The 16,689-nt window shown below is 54.1% G+C and overlaps 1 protein-coding gene across 3 annotated transcripts; it reads left to right on the top strand.

The window, feature by feature from the left end:
• The first annotated feature begins 419 nt into the window (after positions 1-419).
• Positions 420-13,925, top strand: EPHX3 (epoxide hydrolase 3). Of its 3 annotated transcripts, none has more exons than XM_027548039.1 (8): positions 449-676; positions 1,504-1,880; positions 2,084-2,169; positions 2,602-2,759; positions 2,858-2,986; positions 4,237-4,340; positions 4,420-4,556; positions 4,658-6,180. In XM_027548039.1, the coding sequence occupies exons 2-8, from the start codon at positions 1,638-1,640 to the stop codon at positions 4,881-4,883; spliced, it is 1,083 nt and encodes a 360-aa protein (XP_027403840.1). In that variant the 5' UTR covers positions 449-676; positions 1,504-1,637; the 3' UTR covers positions 4,884-6,180. The 3 variants fall into 3 exon arrangements, with proteins under 3 accessions (XP_027403842.1, XP_027403840.1, XP_027403841.1); XM_027548040.1 differs by having other exon boundaries at positions 449-680; XM_027548041.1 differs by lacking the exon at positions 4,658-6,180 and adding an exon at positions 13,796-13,925 and having other exon boundaries at positions 420-1,880.
• Positions 13,926-16,689: the final 2,764 nt, after the last annotated feature.

Genomic DNA, 16,689 nt, shown 5'->3' with positions numbered 1-16,689 from the left:
CTCCTGCAGTGGTGGTGACAATGATAGTCAATGCCCCAAACTGGTAATCAAAAGATAAAACCACATAAACACATTTAGAGATAGCTATTAATAAATATCGAAAGTCATCCCAAAGGCTGCCTCTGGTTGGAGGAAGAGGTGGAGCCCAAGACTGCTGTTTTTCTCAAGTCCTTGATTGCTGTTGAGTCAGCTGTTAGGCTTCAGGCAAATGACTTAATACTCGAATTTCAGGCTCTTGGTTTATAATATGGGAAGGTGATAGTATCTACACTTAATAGGATTATTATCACGGTTAAGTAATGAGTAACTTTGAAATGTTTAGGATCTTGGGAGGAAGATTGCAAAACTGGAGGAGGAAGAAGCTACCCTGCCGGGTTTCTCGTCCAACCCTCCCTGCTCTGTTTCCTCTTTTGACCAGAGTCCCAGTGATTCGACCAGTCCGGTTCTCCAGGGCCCGGGCCGGGCCTGCCCTCTAGGAGTTAAGCTCTGGTCTTCACTGGCTGAGTCCCGGTCTCAACAACTGCGGATTGGCTCCGGGGCTGGACCTGTAGCCTGCACGTCAATAACCGCCGCTATCCAATCACAGGCGTGCAGGGAGGGCCAACGGATCCGCTGGACCAACTGGAGCCGGCGCGGGGTCTGGGCGGCTGGACCACCGTTGGAACCAGAGCTTAGTGTAGGTACTGCCAGGTCCCTTGGAGTCAGACTGAGGGGAGGATCGCGCGCTCCAGGGAGGGGAGCTCCTGGGAGATGAGGGTAGCGGCAGGAGCTCCCGAGGCCTCCTTGGGCCGCGGCGACAGCCCGCGATTCCCTCCTAACCTTCGCCATGGCACTGCCTATCCCCCTTCTTCCGCTTCCCGGCCCGCCTGACCCGCCATATTAGGTTCCGATCCCGGCCCGCCTCATTGGCCCGTAACCAGGCCGACTCCCAGCTCATTGGTCCATCCCTCTCACCGAAACCATCCAGACCCTGCCTCGGGGCTTCTCCGCCCAACTTAGGGCCCGCCTTCTCTAGGCTCCATCCTCATTCCCGGCCTCCTAAGCCGCGCCCCTAGCCCATATAAGGTTCTTAGGCCTAGTTGGGGCCCACATTTCCAGCTAGTAGGTTGCACTTACCCTGCATTGCCCCGCCCCTTTGCCCCAGACCCCGCCCATTTCACCCACAGCGCCTGCTGTCTTCTGTTCAGGCCAGACCCCAGTCTCCCTCTAGATCGGGCCCCCCTCACCCGATCACCCAGCCAACTCCGTCGTCCTACTAGACCCCCGCCCCTTAAGACTCGCCTAAGCCTTTCTAGATCCCTCCCACAGCCCGAGTCTTTAGCATCCCTTCTCCCCAAGGTTCCACCCCAACCACCTGAGTCTCGTCCTCGCAGCCTCCTCCCCCGCACCTCGAGCCTTGCTCCCTGCCACTGTCGCGCCCAGGTGTTTATCTAGCACTTGGTTGAGTTGTAAGCCATGGCAGTTTCGGTCTGAGCCGCCCGCCTCTTCTCTCGGTGCGTTCAGCAAAGCCCGACGACACGGAGGGGCTCCAAACCAAAGGCGGCGGGCTCGCCAGCCCAGATCCCGCCTCGCTGCTGCAGCCCGCACCCCTCGCCCATACCCCAGACGGCAACGCGGTAGTCCCGGGACGCGGAGCCATGCCCGAGCTGGTGGTGACGGCGCTACTGGCGCCCTCGCGCCTCACTCTGAAGCTGCTTCGTGCCTTTATGTGGAGCCTCGTGTTCTCGGCGGCGCTGGTGGCTGCAGCTGTCTATGGCTGCATCGCGCTCACACACGTGATGTGCCGGCCGCGACGCGGTTTTTTGGGGCGCCCCCGGCACACCCCACCGGTCTGCTTGAGCGACCCCACGCTGGGAGAGCACTGCTTCCTTATTCTCAGGGTGAGCATGACGGGGGTGCGGAAGGGGGCGCCGTCACCGGGCTTTCGAGGTTCAAGGATCCTGGAAGGCCGGCCCGTGTTGGATTGGTGCGGAATGGCAAATGGTTGAATCCAAGTCTGAGTACGCATGTGACCTGGGAGAAGGGAGGTGTTCAAGCCCGGGGAAGAGGGGTTTCCCAGGTCTCAGACTGTGCCCTCCCCCAGAGCTCGGGCCTGCGCCTGCACTATGTCTCCGCTGGACGCGGCAAAGGGCCCCTCATGCTGTTTCTGCATGGCTTCCCTGAGAACTGGTATGTCGGAGGCCCAGGGTCCTGGGACGCACAGGACCGGATGCGCGAGGAAGGGGTGGGGTCGGGCGGGCGGGAGGGGTGGGGTGGGGCGGGAGGTGTGGAGCTTGGACCACTAGAGCACTGAGGAGACGGAGACAAGGGCTGGGTAGACTGGGAGCCCCTAAGGCAAAGTATATCGGGCCTAGACTGGAGGACAGGAGTCCAAACGGAGATAGATGGAGACAGAAGGCCCTGAAGGGATGGGACGAAGAAATATCCATGTTGAGGCTGTCCAGAATCCAGGGCGCAGCTGACCTGCTGTGGTTCCCCATCCTCCCTTCTGCGAAGTCCTGGGCAGGAAAGTGGGGGTCACCCCAGGGTCCCTGCTGGGCATCATGCAGAGGTGCTGCCCTGGTACCCTGACTCACCCTCCCTCCCTGGCCCGCCTAACAGGTTCTCCTGGCGCTACCAGCTCCGGGAGTTTCAGAGCCGCTTCCATGTGGTGGCTGTGGACCTGCGGGGATACGGCCCCTCCGATGCGCCAAAGGATGTGGATTGTTACACCATAGACCTACTGATGGCAGATATCCAGGATGTCATTCTGGGCCTGGGTAGGGAGGTGCCCCCGTCCCAGCCCTGGCCCCCCTCACCCCTGCTTCACCTCTACCTGACATCTCACTTACACAGTTTCCTCTGACTTCCCTGCCAGGTTATTCCAAGTGTATCCTCGTGGCCCATGACTGGGGTGCACTCCTAGCCTGGAATTTCTCCATCTACTACCCATCCCTGGTGGAGCGAATGGTAGTGGTCAGTGCTGCCCCCATGTCAGTGTACCAAGGTGTGTCGGGGAGTCCTGGATGCTGGAGTGTGCTTGTGTGAAGGGGTGTGTATGTCTGTGTCAGCACTTCTATGTCCATCCATCCTAGTCACCACTCCAGGGGCTGGGGGCACAACAGTAAACCTGGCTTCCTTCCCCCATGGTGCTGTCAATCTATAATCCATGACAGTACACCAAGGAGTAATCCACATTTTTGTGAGCACTTACAGGTTACAATTGCTTTTTTTCCCCCCAAGATCTACTATTTATTTATTTTATTTTTGGCTGTGATGGGTCATCGTTTCTGCACGTGGGCTTTCTCTAGTTGCCATGAGCAAGGACTGCTCTTTGTTGTGGTGCATAGGCTCCCCATTGTGGTGGCTTTTCTTGTTGCAGAGCATGGGTTCTAGGTGTGTGGGCTTCAGTAGTTGTCACATGTGGGCGTCATGCAGAGGTGCTGCCCTGGTAGCACCTGGGAGTTGTGGCTCCCAGGCTCTGGAGCACAGGCTCAATAGCTGTGGTACACGGGCTTTGTTATTCCACAGCATGTGAGATCTTCCCAGACCAGGAATTGAACCCGTGTCCCCCTGCATTGCAGGGTGCATTCTTAACCACTGGACCACCAGGAAAGGCCCTACAATTGCTTTGACAAGGAGCCTGCATAGAGTAACCTACACAAGCCTCCTGGGCTTATGAAAATGTTATTATCCCATGGTCCAGTTGGGGAAACAGAAGCAACTACAATAACATTTGAGATGTCATTTCTCTGGCCACCAAGTGTCCATCACATCACCTAATTTTAAATCCCAGAATTGTAGTCAGAGCTGTATTATCTCTCTTTCTTTTTTTGTTGTTTCTTATCTGTCTCCATCTCCAGCTTCCTGAGGGCAAGAGGGTTTTGTCTGTTCCATTCACTGCTATATCTCCAGAGTCTAGAACAGGGCCAGTAGGTGGTCAATAAATGTTAGCTGAATGAGGCAGGAGAAACGCATTCAGACATGGCAGGGGGAGCACGCCAGTGGCTCAGGGAGCTCCTGGGGACTGTGGAGGAAAGTGCCCCCATTCTGTGGGTACAGTGGCCACTTAGGAGAGAGACAAGCTTATTCCCTGGCCAAGAGAACCATTGAGTGTCCCCACAGGCTCAGGCAGGCAGCCATGGTATTCCTGAGTCTTGGCATATCTGTGTGCACGATCTGGGTGTGTGTCAAGTGCAGAGGTGTGGGGCCCGCAGAAACCCAGGCCTCACACCTGCCTCCCTCTCCCTACCCTAGACTACTCTTTGCACCACATCGGCCAGTTCTTCCGTTCCAACTACGTGTTCCTATTCCAGCTTCCCTGGCTGCCCGAGAAGCTGCTATCCATGTCTGACTTCCAGGTGCAGTAGGGTGAAGGCCCAGGGCTGGGTGGAAGGTCGTGGGCTGGGACTGAAGCCGGCGTCCTGTTGTTATGCCCAGATCCTGAAGACCACCCTCACCCACCGCAAGAGGGGCATTCCACAGTTGACCCCCAGTGAACTTGAAGCCTTCCTTTATGACTTCTCACAGCCTGGTGGCCTCACCGGGCCCCTCAACTACTATCGAAACATCTTCAGGTGAGGACCCAGGGCCTGACAGGCTCAGGAAAGTTGTGGGCATGGGGGTGGGGGTGGGGCAGCCATCCTTCTGCCTGTCTGTCTGTCTGTCTTGATCATAGGACCTTCCCCCTGGAGCCCCAGGAGCTGGCCACACCCACACTGCTGCTATGGGGGGAGAAGGACCCCTATTTTGAGCAAGGGCTGGTAGAGGCCATCAGCAGCCGTTTTGTGCCAGGCCGGCTCGAAGCCCACATCCTGCCAGGCATGGGGCACTGGATCCCCCAGACCAACCCTGTGGAAATGCACCAGTATATGTGGGCCTTCTTGCAAGATCTGCTGGACTGATGGTCCTAGCTCACTGGCTTGCATGCACCCAGGAGTTCTCACACTGGCTTGCATGGTCCCAGGTTGTATATATACGGATGGACTCTTGATGCACACGGATGGAATTCCTAGACTGCACACAAGTGCTTCTGTGGATACCCTCAGGCACACCACCCTCATATGCTCACATACAGGCAGGCATGTATGCACGTATGAGCAAGCACTTTGACCCTTGGGAACCAGGTGTGCCTCTCTGGGGAGCTAGATACGAGTGTCCTACTTCTCCTTTCCATGAGGCCCCACCCATCTTGCCAAAGTCAAAGCCCAGAGCTGCGTTGACCATGAACTATGACCTTTCTGTCCCTGGCTTCCACCGCCAGTCTGGAGTCCTCAGCTAAATGCTGCTCTGTCCAATACAGTACTTGTAGCCACGTCTGGCTACTTCCATTTTAATGCAAGTTAATTAAAATTAAATAAAGATGAAAAATTTAGTTCCTCACTCACACAGGCAGGTGGAGGTCCTCCTCTCCAGCCAGGCCCTGGGTAAACTCCTATGATCTCCCTCCCGGTCATGACTCCTGGCCTTATGAGGTCAAATTCTCCCGCCCCAGCCTGGGAAAGATCCCTGGGATCTCTGTCTCAGATCTATGGGAAAACAGCTCTTGGCTCTGTTAGGATAAGTAAGATTGTGGACTCAGCACAGGAAGGGACCAGCTCCCTAAATAACCATCTGGGGTGTCTGGCCTGCCTCCCCAGTTCCTGGACTCTTCTGCTCCAAATTAACCAGAGTTTCTGCTGATTCTTCCTGGGGACTCTTGGCTCCAGCCTCCAAGTGAAGATCATACACATCAAAGGTGAACTATCCAGCCCCAAGCCGGTCACAGCATTAACTTTTATCTCCCTAGGCCTTGTCCTGGCCTCTGGGAACACTGTCAGGACTTGCAGCAGTGTGATGAATCAGTCTGAGGGTCTCAGAAATATTAATACCTTTCTCTTATCTCCAGGGGTTTCTCTGGTGGCTCAGATGGTAAAGAATCTGCCTGCAATGCAGGAGACCTGGATTTGATCCCTGGTTGGGGATGATCCCCTGGAGAAGGGCATGGCAACCCACTCCAGTGTTTTTACCTGGAGAATCTCCTGGACAGAGAGCCTAGTGGGTTACAGTCTATGGGGTCACAAAGACTTGGACATGACTGAGCGACTAACACTTTTTACTTTTTCACTTTTATCTCCGGGATGGGCCTGCCTAGCCAAAGCCTGCCTGCTGGTTATCCGCTCTGTCCTCCTTTGTCCCCTGCATAAAAATCCTTTCACTCATCATATGTGTCAGGAGCTGTTCTAGGCCCTGAGGATAGAGTGTATTCAAGGACACAGGCCCCCTTCTGGAGTTAACAGAGAAGAGGCAGAAAGAGCAACGTGGGTGTGTGACCGGTCCCAGGAAAGGTTTTCGTTTCAGGGAGTGGGAAGCAGTAACAGGAAGGTCAGAGGCTGGGGTATGCTTGGGCTACTGGAGTAGCAAACAGTGTGGAGATTAGTGCCTGCTAGGGTGGAGCGAGGGGGCAGGCTCGAGGAAGAGGCCACAGCCACACCGCCAGGGGCTTCAAAGAGTTCGGATCTGATTCTCAAGGGGAGCCAGGGAGGGTTTTCAGCAGGAGAGGGACATGGTTTGCATTTTGAGAAGCTCCCTGTGGCGGCTGAACTTCTCACGCAAGAGTGAGAGCGAGGAGATAGGCCCAGAGCCGCGCACAGCCTCAGAACCAGATGGTCTGTTAGCCCCATCTGAGCCGGGACCCCCAGACCCCACCCATTCCACCTCCTCCCTCTACTCTTCCTCGCCGCAATCGAGGGGCCAGGAAGATGAACGAGAGGAAGAGGGAGCCCGGGACCTTAGTTAAGGTTTAGGTCGAGGAAGCCTGTGTGCAGGATGAAGACGGTGTGTCGCGGGGGCGGGGGGTGGGCAGGGTTGGCCGTGGGTCTGGTGACCGTTGCTAGGGTGACGGGGAAAGGGCTGATGGTTAACCGGAACGGGTAGAGGTTGTCTGGGTGACCAGAGGGGCCCAGGAGAAGGCTGACGGGAGGCCTGGAACAGTTGCCAGGGCGACGGGGGAGGGGGGTCCGCAGACGGTTGTCAGGGTAACGAGAAGGCGCCGTCTTACGCCTCCGCGGCTGCTGGCGGGCGAAAGGCGGTGTGGTGGGCAGAGGGGAGAGGCGATCGGGTTGATTGGGCAGAGTCCTGGCAAGTGAGCCAATAGCAACTAGAGGCTTGGCCAAAACCCGCCTCTCTCAGCCTGAGCCAATCCGGGAGCGTCTTTCTTAGAGCTGAGGAGGAGCCGACACCCTGAGGTTTTGGACTCTGACTGAGGCCCCTCCCAGACACCGAGTCACCCTCTTCCTGCTCCGGACTCCCGTCTCCAGATCACCTTCCATCGTTTACTCACTTATCATTCACTCATTCATTCGCTCACCCACTCGTGTACATGTCGTTGCTGCTGCTGCTGCTAAGTCACTTAAGTCGTGTCCGACTCTGTGTGACCCCATAGATGGCAGCCCACCAGGCTCCCCCATCCCTGGGATTCTCCAGGCAAGAACACTGGAGTGTGTTGCCATTTCCTTCTCCAATGCATGAAAGTGAAAGTGAAGTCGCTCAGTCGTGTCCGACTCTTCGCGACCTCATGGACTGCAGCCCACCAGGCTCCTCCGTCCATGGGATTTGCCAGGCAAGAGTACTAGAGTGGGGTGCCATTGCCTTCTCCAACATGTCCTTGCTACCAACTGTAATACGTGGTCCTGCACCAGTGGACGGACAGGGGAGATACAGCCGGGCAGACTCTCCCAGCCCTATGTGGTCAGACCCCAGTGGAATGAGGGACTAGGGGCGAGGGGATGGGATGGGCACCTACCTGGAGGAGGCGGCCTTAGAGCTGAATCCTGCTGGAATGTGTTCCAGTCCACAGAAACCTCCCGTGCACAAGTCATTTAGCATTTCTGTGGGACTGGGAGGAAGGTTTGGGATGGGAAGACGTGGGAATGCAAAATGATTCCAACACGAGGCCAGGAGCCACATCTCCAGTACGACCAGGGCCACAGGGAAGGGTCCCAGACAGATCTGCATGTCTGGAATATTACTTGGGAGCTGGTAAGGGGGCAGGACCAGAGGGGGAAGACTGAAGGTGGGGAGGCCTGGAAGGAGAATGGGTGTGGTCCAGGCAATAGAGGATGAAGTCCAGGCACTCGAAGGAGGAGTAGAATCCCAGAGAAGACCAGAAGCACGTTTGCGGCATATTCAACCTGAGGGAGCGGGACCCCTGAGGCAGGAACCTGGAAGCATCTAATAGGTTAAAGATAAAGATAATCCCTGGGCTTATCCTTAAAGATAATGGGCTTCCCTGGTGGCTCAGAAGTTAAAGCATCTGCCTGCAATGTGGGAGACCTGGGTTCGATCCCTGGGTCGGGAAGATCCCCTGGAGAAGGGAATGGCAACCCACTCCAGTATTCTTGCCTGGAGAATCCCATGGGCGGAGGAGCCTGGTGGGCTACAGTCCACGGGGTTGCAAAGAGTTGGACATGACTGAGCGACATAACTCACTCAAAGATAATCCAGCAAGCATCCATGTTTGGTGAGGCAAAAGGGCACTGAAGCTGGGAGAGAGAATGAAGCCTCCCCAGAACAGAGTGGAGAACAAACAAGACTTGGGAGCCCCCAGCATCTAAGAGACAGGCAAAGGAGGAGGGGTTAGGGTTAGGCAGCAGAGGAAGTAGGCAAGGGTGATGCCCCAGAAATGGTGGGGGAGGAGGTCAAGGAAGAGAGGCATGCACAGCCCATGGTATCAAAAGCTACTGAGAGATTTGGAGGATTGAGCCATGCAGATTGTGAGGGAGAAAACCTGAGAATTCAGGCTGAGGACAGTAGACTTGGATGCTCTGAATGCAGTTAAGTGGAGATGGGAGGGAAGAGTGGGGACCCCAGTCGGGAGCCTGGAGGGAACAACTGACATTCAAATGGAGCAATTTGAGACAGATTTGCTATAGGGACCATATACAGTGGGCAGGGTTTGAGGAAACCAACAGGGGTTAGTGCAGCAAACCCCAGTGAGCACCCCTGAAGAGGCATGACCACTTCCGGATCCCCCTGCCTAGGAAGGGGGAAGGAAGGATGTTAGCAGAGCCCAGAGAGAGGTTTGTTGTTTCAGTGTTGTTTGTCGTTCAGTCGCTAAGTTGTGTCTGACTATTTGCGACCCCATGGACTGCAGCACATCTGGCTCTCTGTTCTTCACTATCTCCTGGTGTTTGCTCAGATTCATGTCCATTGAGTTGGTGATGCTATCTAACCATCTCACCCTCTGTTGCCCCCTTGTTTCCCAGGGGACAGGGTCTTTCCCAGCATCAGGGTCTTTTCCAGTGAGTCAGCTTTTCACATCAGGTGGCCAAAGTATTGGAGATTCAGCTTCAGCATCAGTCCTTCCAATGAATATTCAGGATTGATTTCCTTTAGGACTGACTGGTTTGATCTCCTTGCTGTCCAAGCGACTCTCAAGAGTCTTCTCCACACCACAGTTCAAAAGCATCAATTCTTCAGCACTTAGCCGTCCTTATGGACCAACTCTCACATCCAGACACGACTACTGGAAAAACCATAGCTTTGACTATACAGACCTTTGTTGGCCAAATGATTTCTCTGCTCTTTAATACCCTGTGGATTGTATGGACAGGACCTTTGGTCCAGTGATACAGTCAGCTGAAGTGGTGACCCTACCAGGAAAGATACAAGTGAATTAATATCCTGTTTTCTCCTCCTCCCTCCCCCTAACCCCTGCCCCACCGCTTCATCCTCCGCCAGTGCCTCCTATTGGCCAAACCCACTTGGAAGCCAGAGGACAAGGATGTCCATTGATACAGTCTGTAGAGGTCAGCCTCTTGGGGCGTAGAGCAGAATGGAGAAGGGGAAGAATGGAGCAAGCAGTGGGGAGAGATGCAGGGGAGAGAGATGAGCTCAGGGAAGGGGTGTGCATGTGAAATGAGCGTTTGCTGCAGGTTTCACTTTATCATAGAATCCCTGGTGGCTCAGATGGTAAAGAATCCGCCTTCGATGATGAGACTCGGGAGATGCGAGTTTGATCCCCTGGAGTAGGAAATGGCAACCGCCTCTAGTATCCTTGCCTGGAGAATCCCATGGACAAAAGAGCCTGGCGGGCTACAGTCCATAGGGTCTCAAGGATTCGGGTACGACTGAGCAACTAACACTTCACTTTGTCACAGAAGAGACCTCAGCCTATGGCCAAAGAAAGAGGTAATGAAAAGCCAAGGTGGGGGGAATGCTCCCCTTCTCTGAAGCAAGAGGAAAAGTGCATGGGTGGGGGACAAGTGCCACACCTGCAGGGGAGAAGGAAGACAAGTTTCAGGAGCTGGGGCAGCAAGGAAGTAATAAAGGGTGTCAGAGTGTTTGGGGCTTCCCAGGTGATGCTAGTCATAAAGAACCTGCTTGTCAATGTAGGAGGCATAATAGACACGGGTTTGATCCCTGGGTGGGGAAGATCTCCCGGAGGAGGGCATGGCAACCCACTCCAGTATTCTTTGCCTGGAGAATCCCATGAACAGAGGAGCCTGGCAGGCTACGATCCCTAGGGTCGCACAAAGTCTTACATGACTGAAGCAACTTAAAAAATGCACGCACGCACACACACAGAGTGTCTTAGTTCAGAGGTGAGCTGGAAAAGATGGGGTCCTGGGTGAGACCCTGGGCAAGGAAGGTTGGAGTGGTCTGACCACACAGCCTGTGAGGCCAAGACATCCATTGGGATGTCCTACCCAGTGGAGGGTCTTAAGGCAGGGAAACCACTGCCTGCCCATCCCCCACCAAGGGTGGGAGTATGGCTTCCCTTCTTCCCCTGCCCAGAGCTGTTGAGCCAGTAGGTGCTTGATGGAAGTGAGTTCCTTTCTTTTCACTCCCCTTTCTTCCACTTTAAGCCTTCCCACCCACTCCTCCTTCAGGAGGCCCTATCAGCCCCCCTCTGACTGAGCCCTGGTCTAACTGAGGCCAGACATGTCCATGTCCAGATAGGGACTGGTTTCGAGCAGGTTCAAGTCCCAGCACCTGGGTCCTGCTGTTCCTCTGACACGTGCTGGGTATATTCATTCATTCATTCAGCTGACCGTTATTTCACCTACTGTGTGTCAGGCTCTATACTAGACATCAGGGATTCAGCAGTGAGCAAGCCAGAGGCCCACAGAGCTCAGAATGCTGTGGGAGCCAGGTAGGATCACAGGGAAGGGTCAGAGTGGAACTGAGAGAGGCCATGGGAGCCAGCAGAGCCCATGGGAAACTGCAAGGAAGGATCCCTGGGAGAAGAAATAGCAGTGTTGGAACTTCCCTGGTGATCCAGTGCTTAAAGACCCCACGCTCCCAATGCAGGGGGCCTGGATTCAATCCCTGGTCAGGGAACTAGATCCATCATGACGCAACTGAAGATCCCACACGCAGAAATGAAGATGCCACCTGACGCAACCAAGACCCAGCACAGCCAAATAAAAAAATTAAAAAAAAAAAAGGAAATGGTGGTGTTATTGTTTCCAACCTTTTTTTTTCTTCTTCTTTTTTTTTTTCGTTTCCAACCTTGATCAGGTCAGCTTCCCTCGGCCTAACCCCTCCAGTGGTGTCCACTGTGCTTTTCATTTAAACCCAGATCTTTGGCCCCTTGGAACTCGGCCCCCATCAGTTTCCCTGAGCACCTACCCCTTGCTCACTCTGCACCCAGTACCCTGGCCTCCTTGCTGTTCCTCTTAGCCACCCACCCCTCTCTCCTCTGGGCCTTTGCACTTTCTTTTCCTTCCACCTGGAACATGCTACCAGACTGTTTGCCTCTCTGGCTTACAGCTTACAGTCTGAAAAGCTCCTCCTTTCAGATCACAGTTCTTTTAGCTCAAACCAGTCTATCCTAAAGGAAATCAACCCTGAATAGTCATTGGAAAGACTAATGCTGGAGCTGAAGCTCCAGTACTTAGGCCACGTGATGTGAAAAGCCGACTCATTGGAAAAGACCCTGATGCTGGGAAAGATTGAGGGCAGGAGGAGAAGGGGGTGACAGAGGATGAGATGGTTGGATGGAATCACCAACTCAATGAGTTTGAGCAAACTCCAGGAGATGGTGAAAGACAGGGAAGCCTGGCATGCTGCAGTCCATGGGGTTGCAGAGTTGGATACGACTGAGCAACTGAACATAACATAAATATATTTATTCATTTATTTTTTTGGCCTCACTGCAACACATGGGATCTTATTTGCCCGACCAGGGATGGAATCCGCACCCCCTGCAGTGGAAGCACAGTGTTTCTACCACTGGACCTCCAGGGAAGTCCCTAAATATTTTTATTTATTTATTTATTTGGCTGGTCTTAGTTGCGGTACATAGGATCTTCGATCTTCATCGTGGCATTCGAACTCTTAGTTGTGGCATGCAAACTCCTTAGCTGTGGCATGTGGGATCTATTCATAGTTCCCTGATCAGGGATGGAATCCAGGCCCCCTGCATCGGGAGCTTGGGGTGTTAGCCACTGGACCACAAGAGAAGTCCCATGTCTTAGTTCTAATGTTCCCTTGTTAGCAACTCCCATCTCCATCACCTACACTGAAATCTCTTCACCTCTCATGTCCCATTCTAGGCTTCTTATTTGTTTACCTCCTTGTTTCTTATCTGTCTCCCCTATCAGGGCAGGAACCTGCTCGGTCTTCATCACCTCTACCTGTAATAGGGTCAGGCATGAAGTAGTTGCTCAGTGTGTGTTTGTCAAATGACTGAACGAAGGTGAGGAGAGCTGGAGGGCCAGAGTGAGCTGTCAGGTGACAGGAGTCTCCCAAGTTGGAGTAAGGTGTTCCAGGCAGTGGGTACAGCCATTGTGAAAACTGGAAAGGCTGAGGGCTTCCCTGGTGGCTCCATGGTAAAGAATCCACCAGCTAATACAACGGAGATGGGTTCAATCCCTGGTACCAAAAGATCTCATGTGCCACTGGGCAACTAAGCCTGTGCACCACAACTGCAGAGCCTGTGCTCTGGAGCCCGGGAGCCACGACTGCTAAGCACACGGACCACAACAACTGAAGCCCGAGTGCCCTAGAGCGTGTGCTCCGCAACAAGAGAAGCCACTGCAATGAGAAGCCAGCACGTTGCAACTAGAGAAAACCCTGCACAGCAGCCAAGGCCCCAGCACACAGCCAGAAAAAAAGCTAGGACTGGGAAACAGGGAAGAGAAACTGGTGAGGAAGATGTCGTTCTGGGCAATGGGAAGCCATGAAGGGTTTGAGCATGAGAGGGCTCCAGGGAGGCAGTGGTCAGGATCGCTGGCTGGGTCTGCAGCCCACAACCCCTGGGGTCCATCCCTTCCCCCCATTGCCCAGGCCCCATAACCCAGTGGCCCTCACTCCTGCTGGTTCTTGTTAGGCTCCCACAGCCTGGGTGTAAGGGCCTAGCCCCAGTTTTCATATGCAGAGGACAGGACTGTGGTCCCAAGAGGATAAGCGAAGGGCACATTCTCAGGTTCCCAGTCAGCGGGCCGGGGCCCAGCAGCTGTGTCTTGGCCTGGCCCCAGGTCCTGCATCCCTGGGGACTGAGCTCATTGAGGAGAAATGCAGTCCCTGGCCAAGGCAACCAGCAGGGGCAAGGGAGACGGCTCAAACCCACCCCTACCCCCACCATGTTGGGAACTGGGTGTCTGCCTGCTGCAAAGCCATGGGAATAATTGCTCTGACTGTCCTGACCCCCAGGGATCTGGACACCTTGGGCTATTCCTGCCACTGTGACTGGAGGGCAGAGGAAAACCGGAGCGGGGACCCTCACTTTCTGCCTTGCTGAGTTGGTGTCCTCAGAATTTGGGGGCTTCAGAAAGGGACTGACAGGGCTTCCCTGGTGGCTCAGTGCTTAAGAATCCTGTTTGCAACGCAGGGGACGCTGGTTCGATCCATGGTCTGGAAAGATCCCACGTGCCGCGGGGCAGCTAAGCTTGTGCACCACCACGACTGAGCCTGAGCTCTAGAGTCCATGAGCCGCAATTACTGAGCCTGTGTGCTGAAACTACTGAAGCCTGCACGCTGTAAAGCCCGTGCTCCACAGCGAGAGATGCCACCACAATGAGAAGTCTGAGCACCGCAACTAGAGAAAGCCTGCATGCAGCAATGAAGACCCAGGGCGGCCAAAAAGAAAGTAAATAAATAATTGGAAGGGAAAAAGAGAAGGATGCACAGTAGGGGCTCTGTAAACGTATCTTCTTTTTGTCCTCACTCCCCTTGTGCTATACTCAGCCTGTTTTTTCATCATTACTGCTTCCTCTCTGTCTCTGTCTGCCACAGGCCAGGGATCATTGGGTCAACAGAGTAGGAGACTTTGGACTTCCTGCCTAGCAAAATGTGTGTCCAGGTTCTTGGTTGCTCCTTGTGATGGGGAGCTCAGCACCCATTAGGGCATCTATTGCAGCAGAAAATCCTTTCTCAGGGGGGTCAGGGGAGGCACTGAAGTCTCTACCTTTGTCCCCTGGGCCACTTGACCCTTTTCAGGACCCCCAGATACCTAGAAGTTACTGAGGATAGTCGTCTGGGCCCCCAGTGGTGGCTCCTTTGGACTGAGCATGCCAACTCCTTCAGCCAGTTCCCTCCCACGTTACCCCCTCAGTGCCCACCTCATGTTGTGTGATGTCTGGCCACTGGTGAGCCCCCATTATAGAAGAGGGGATAAAGGCAGGATACAGACACTCCCAGCCCCTTGAGGACAAGCCAAGTGGTAGGGTGAAAGTATGCTAGGAAAGCCAGGGGTGGGGAGCAGAGAGGACTTCCTGGAGCTGAAATCTTAAAGAATAGGAATTTACCGGGTACAGGAATGGAGGTGAATAGGCATGCTAGAAGGAGGGACCAGCACGCGCAAAGCCACGACATGTGCAGGAAATAGTACAGCATTCCCTATAGCTAGAAGGAAATGCATTTTAAAATTTTTATTTATTTATGTACTTTGGCTGCACCGTGCAGCTTGTAGGATCTCAGTTCCCTAACCAGGGACTGAACCCAGGGCCGCAGAAGTGAAAGCCTGGAATCCTTAGCCCTAGGCCACCAGGGAACTCCCAGGAAATACATTTATTTATCTTTATTTTTGGCTGTGCTGGGTCTTCATCACTGTGCACTGGCTTCCTCTGGTTGCAGCGAGAGGGGACTACTCTTCATCATGATGCACAGATTTCTTCTTGTGGTGGCTTCTCTTGTTGCATTGCACAGGCTCTAGAGCCAGCAGGCTTTGGTAGTTGCGGCACATGGGCTCAGTTGCCCTGTGGCATGTAGAATCTTCCGGGACCAGAGATCAAACTGTGTCCCCTGAATTGCAAGGCAGATTCTTAACCACTGGACCACCAGGGAAGCCCCAGGAAATGCATTTTTAAAAAGAACACATCTACTATGAGTTCATGCTTGGGGAGGAAGCAAAAGGGTCCTTCTAACTAGCTGGATGTCCCAGGCAGAAAGAAGAACCTGAGCAAAGGCTGTGAGAGTGCAGAGCCTACTGGGTGACTCAGTGTGATGATGAAGGGAACAGGAGGGGCTGGGGAGTGTCTGAAGGCTCTGAAAGCAGGGCTGAGGGGCTTGGATTTCCTCCCAGGGTGATGGGTATGAGAAGGACTTAAGCTGTGCCTTCCCTCATCCCCATGGGCCTGTTGACTCAGCACACTCACAGTGAGTCAGCTGTGCCCCTTCTGATTATGCAACTTTTGTCTTTTTCTCTTCCCAGTCCCCACCCCAACCCCACCCCACCCCTCCCTCTCATTCCATGTGGCCCGGAGTTACTGGGTTCAAATCTCAGCTCTTCCTCTAGAAAGCCTCCAGCAAATCATCATAAGATGGGCAGAGACCCACCCCCATGAGGGTTGACCCCGTAAGATGGGTGAATAGCTCCCCTCCCAGATGGAGGTTGCACTCATAAGCTGAGAGGCTGGGACACCCTCAGTTCCTGTCCCCTGGTGCTTGACTCTCTGCCACCCTCAGCAGGGCTGGAGATCATCTCCTGTGTTGGGCCCTGGTCAATTGTTCAACTTTCACCCTTGGCTTTTCATTCTTCTTTCTCTCTAATGGTACTTCTCTGCCTCTACCACCTCTTCCTCTTCCAGTGTTTTAATATCATCCAAGGGGACTTCCACAGTGGTACAGTGGATAGGAATCCACCTGCCAAGGCAGGGGACTCACATTCGATCCCTGGTCTGGGAAAATTCCACATGCCATGGAGCAACTAAGCCCAAGAGCTGCAACTACTGAGCCCATGTGCTGCAATTACTGAAGCTCACCCACCTAGAGCCCATGCTCTGCAACAAGAGAAGCCACCAACAGGAGAAGCCCACGCACGGCAACGAAGAGAAGCCCCTGCTTGCTCCAACAAGAGAGAGCCTTCACGCAGCAATGAAAACTCGGTGCAGCCAAAAATAAATAATTATGAAAATCATCCCAGATAAACAGAGGAATGGATCAGTAAAATGTGGTGTAGCCAATCAATGGAATGTCGTGCCTGCGTGCTAAGTCGCTTCAGTCGTGTCCGACTCTTTGCAACCCTTTGGACCGTAGCCCAAGAGGCTCCTCTGTCCCTGGGACTCTCCAGGCAAGAATTCTGGAGTGGGTTGCCATTCCCTTCTCCAGGGGATCTTCCCAACCCAGGGATGGAAGCTGCATTTTTTATATCTCCAATGGAATGTTGCTGCTAAGTCACTTAAGTCGTGTCCGACTCTGCAACCCCATAGACCGCAGCCCATTAGGCTCCTCTGTCCCTGGGATTCTCCAGGCAAGAACGCTGGAGTGGGTTGCCATTCCCCCCTC

The sequence above is a fragment of the Bos indicus x Bos taurus genome, chromosome 7 (genome assembly GCF_003369695.1).
Source record: "Bos indicus x Bos taurus breed Angus x Brahman F1 hybrid chromosome 7, Bos_hybrid_MaternalHap_v2.0, whole genome shotgun sequence".
NCBI lineage: Eukaryota > Metazoa > Chordata > Mammalia > Artiodactyla > Bovidae > Bos > Bos indicus x Bos taurus.
This window is presented reverse-complemented; position numbering and strand designations above follow the sequence as displayed.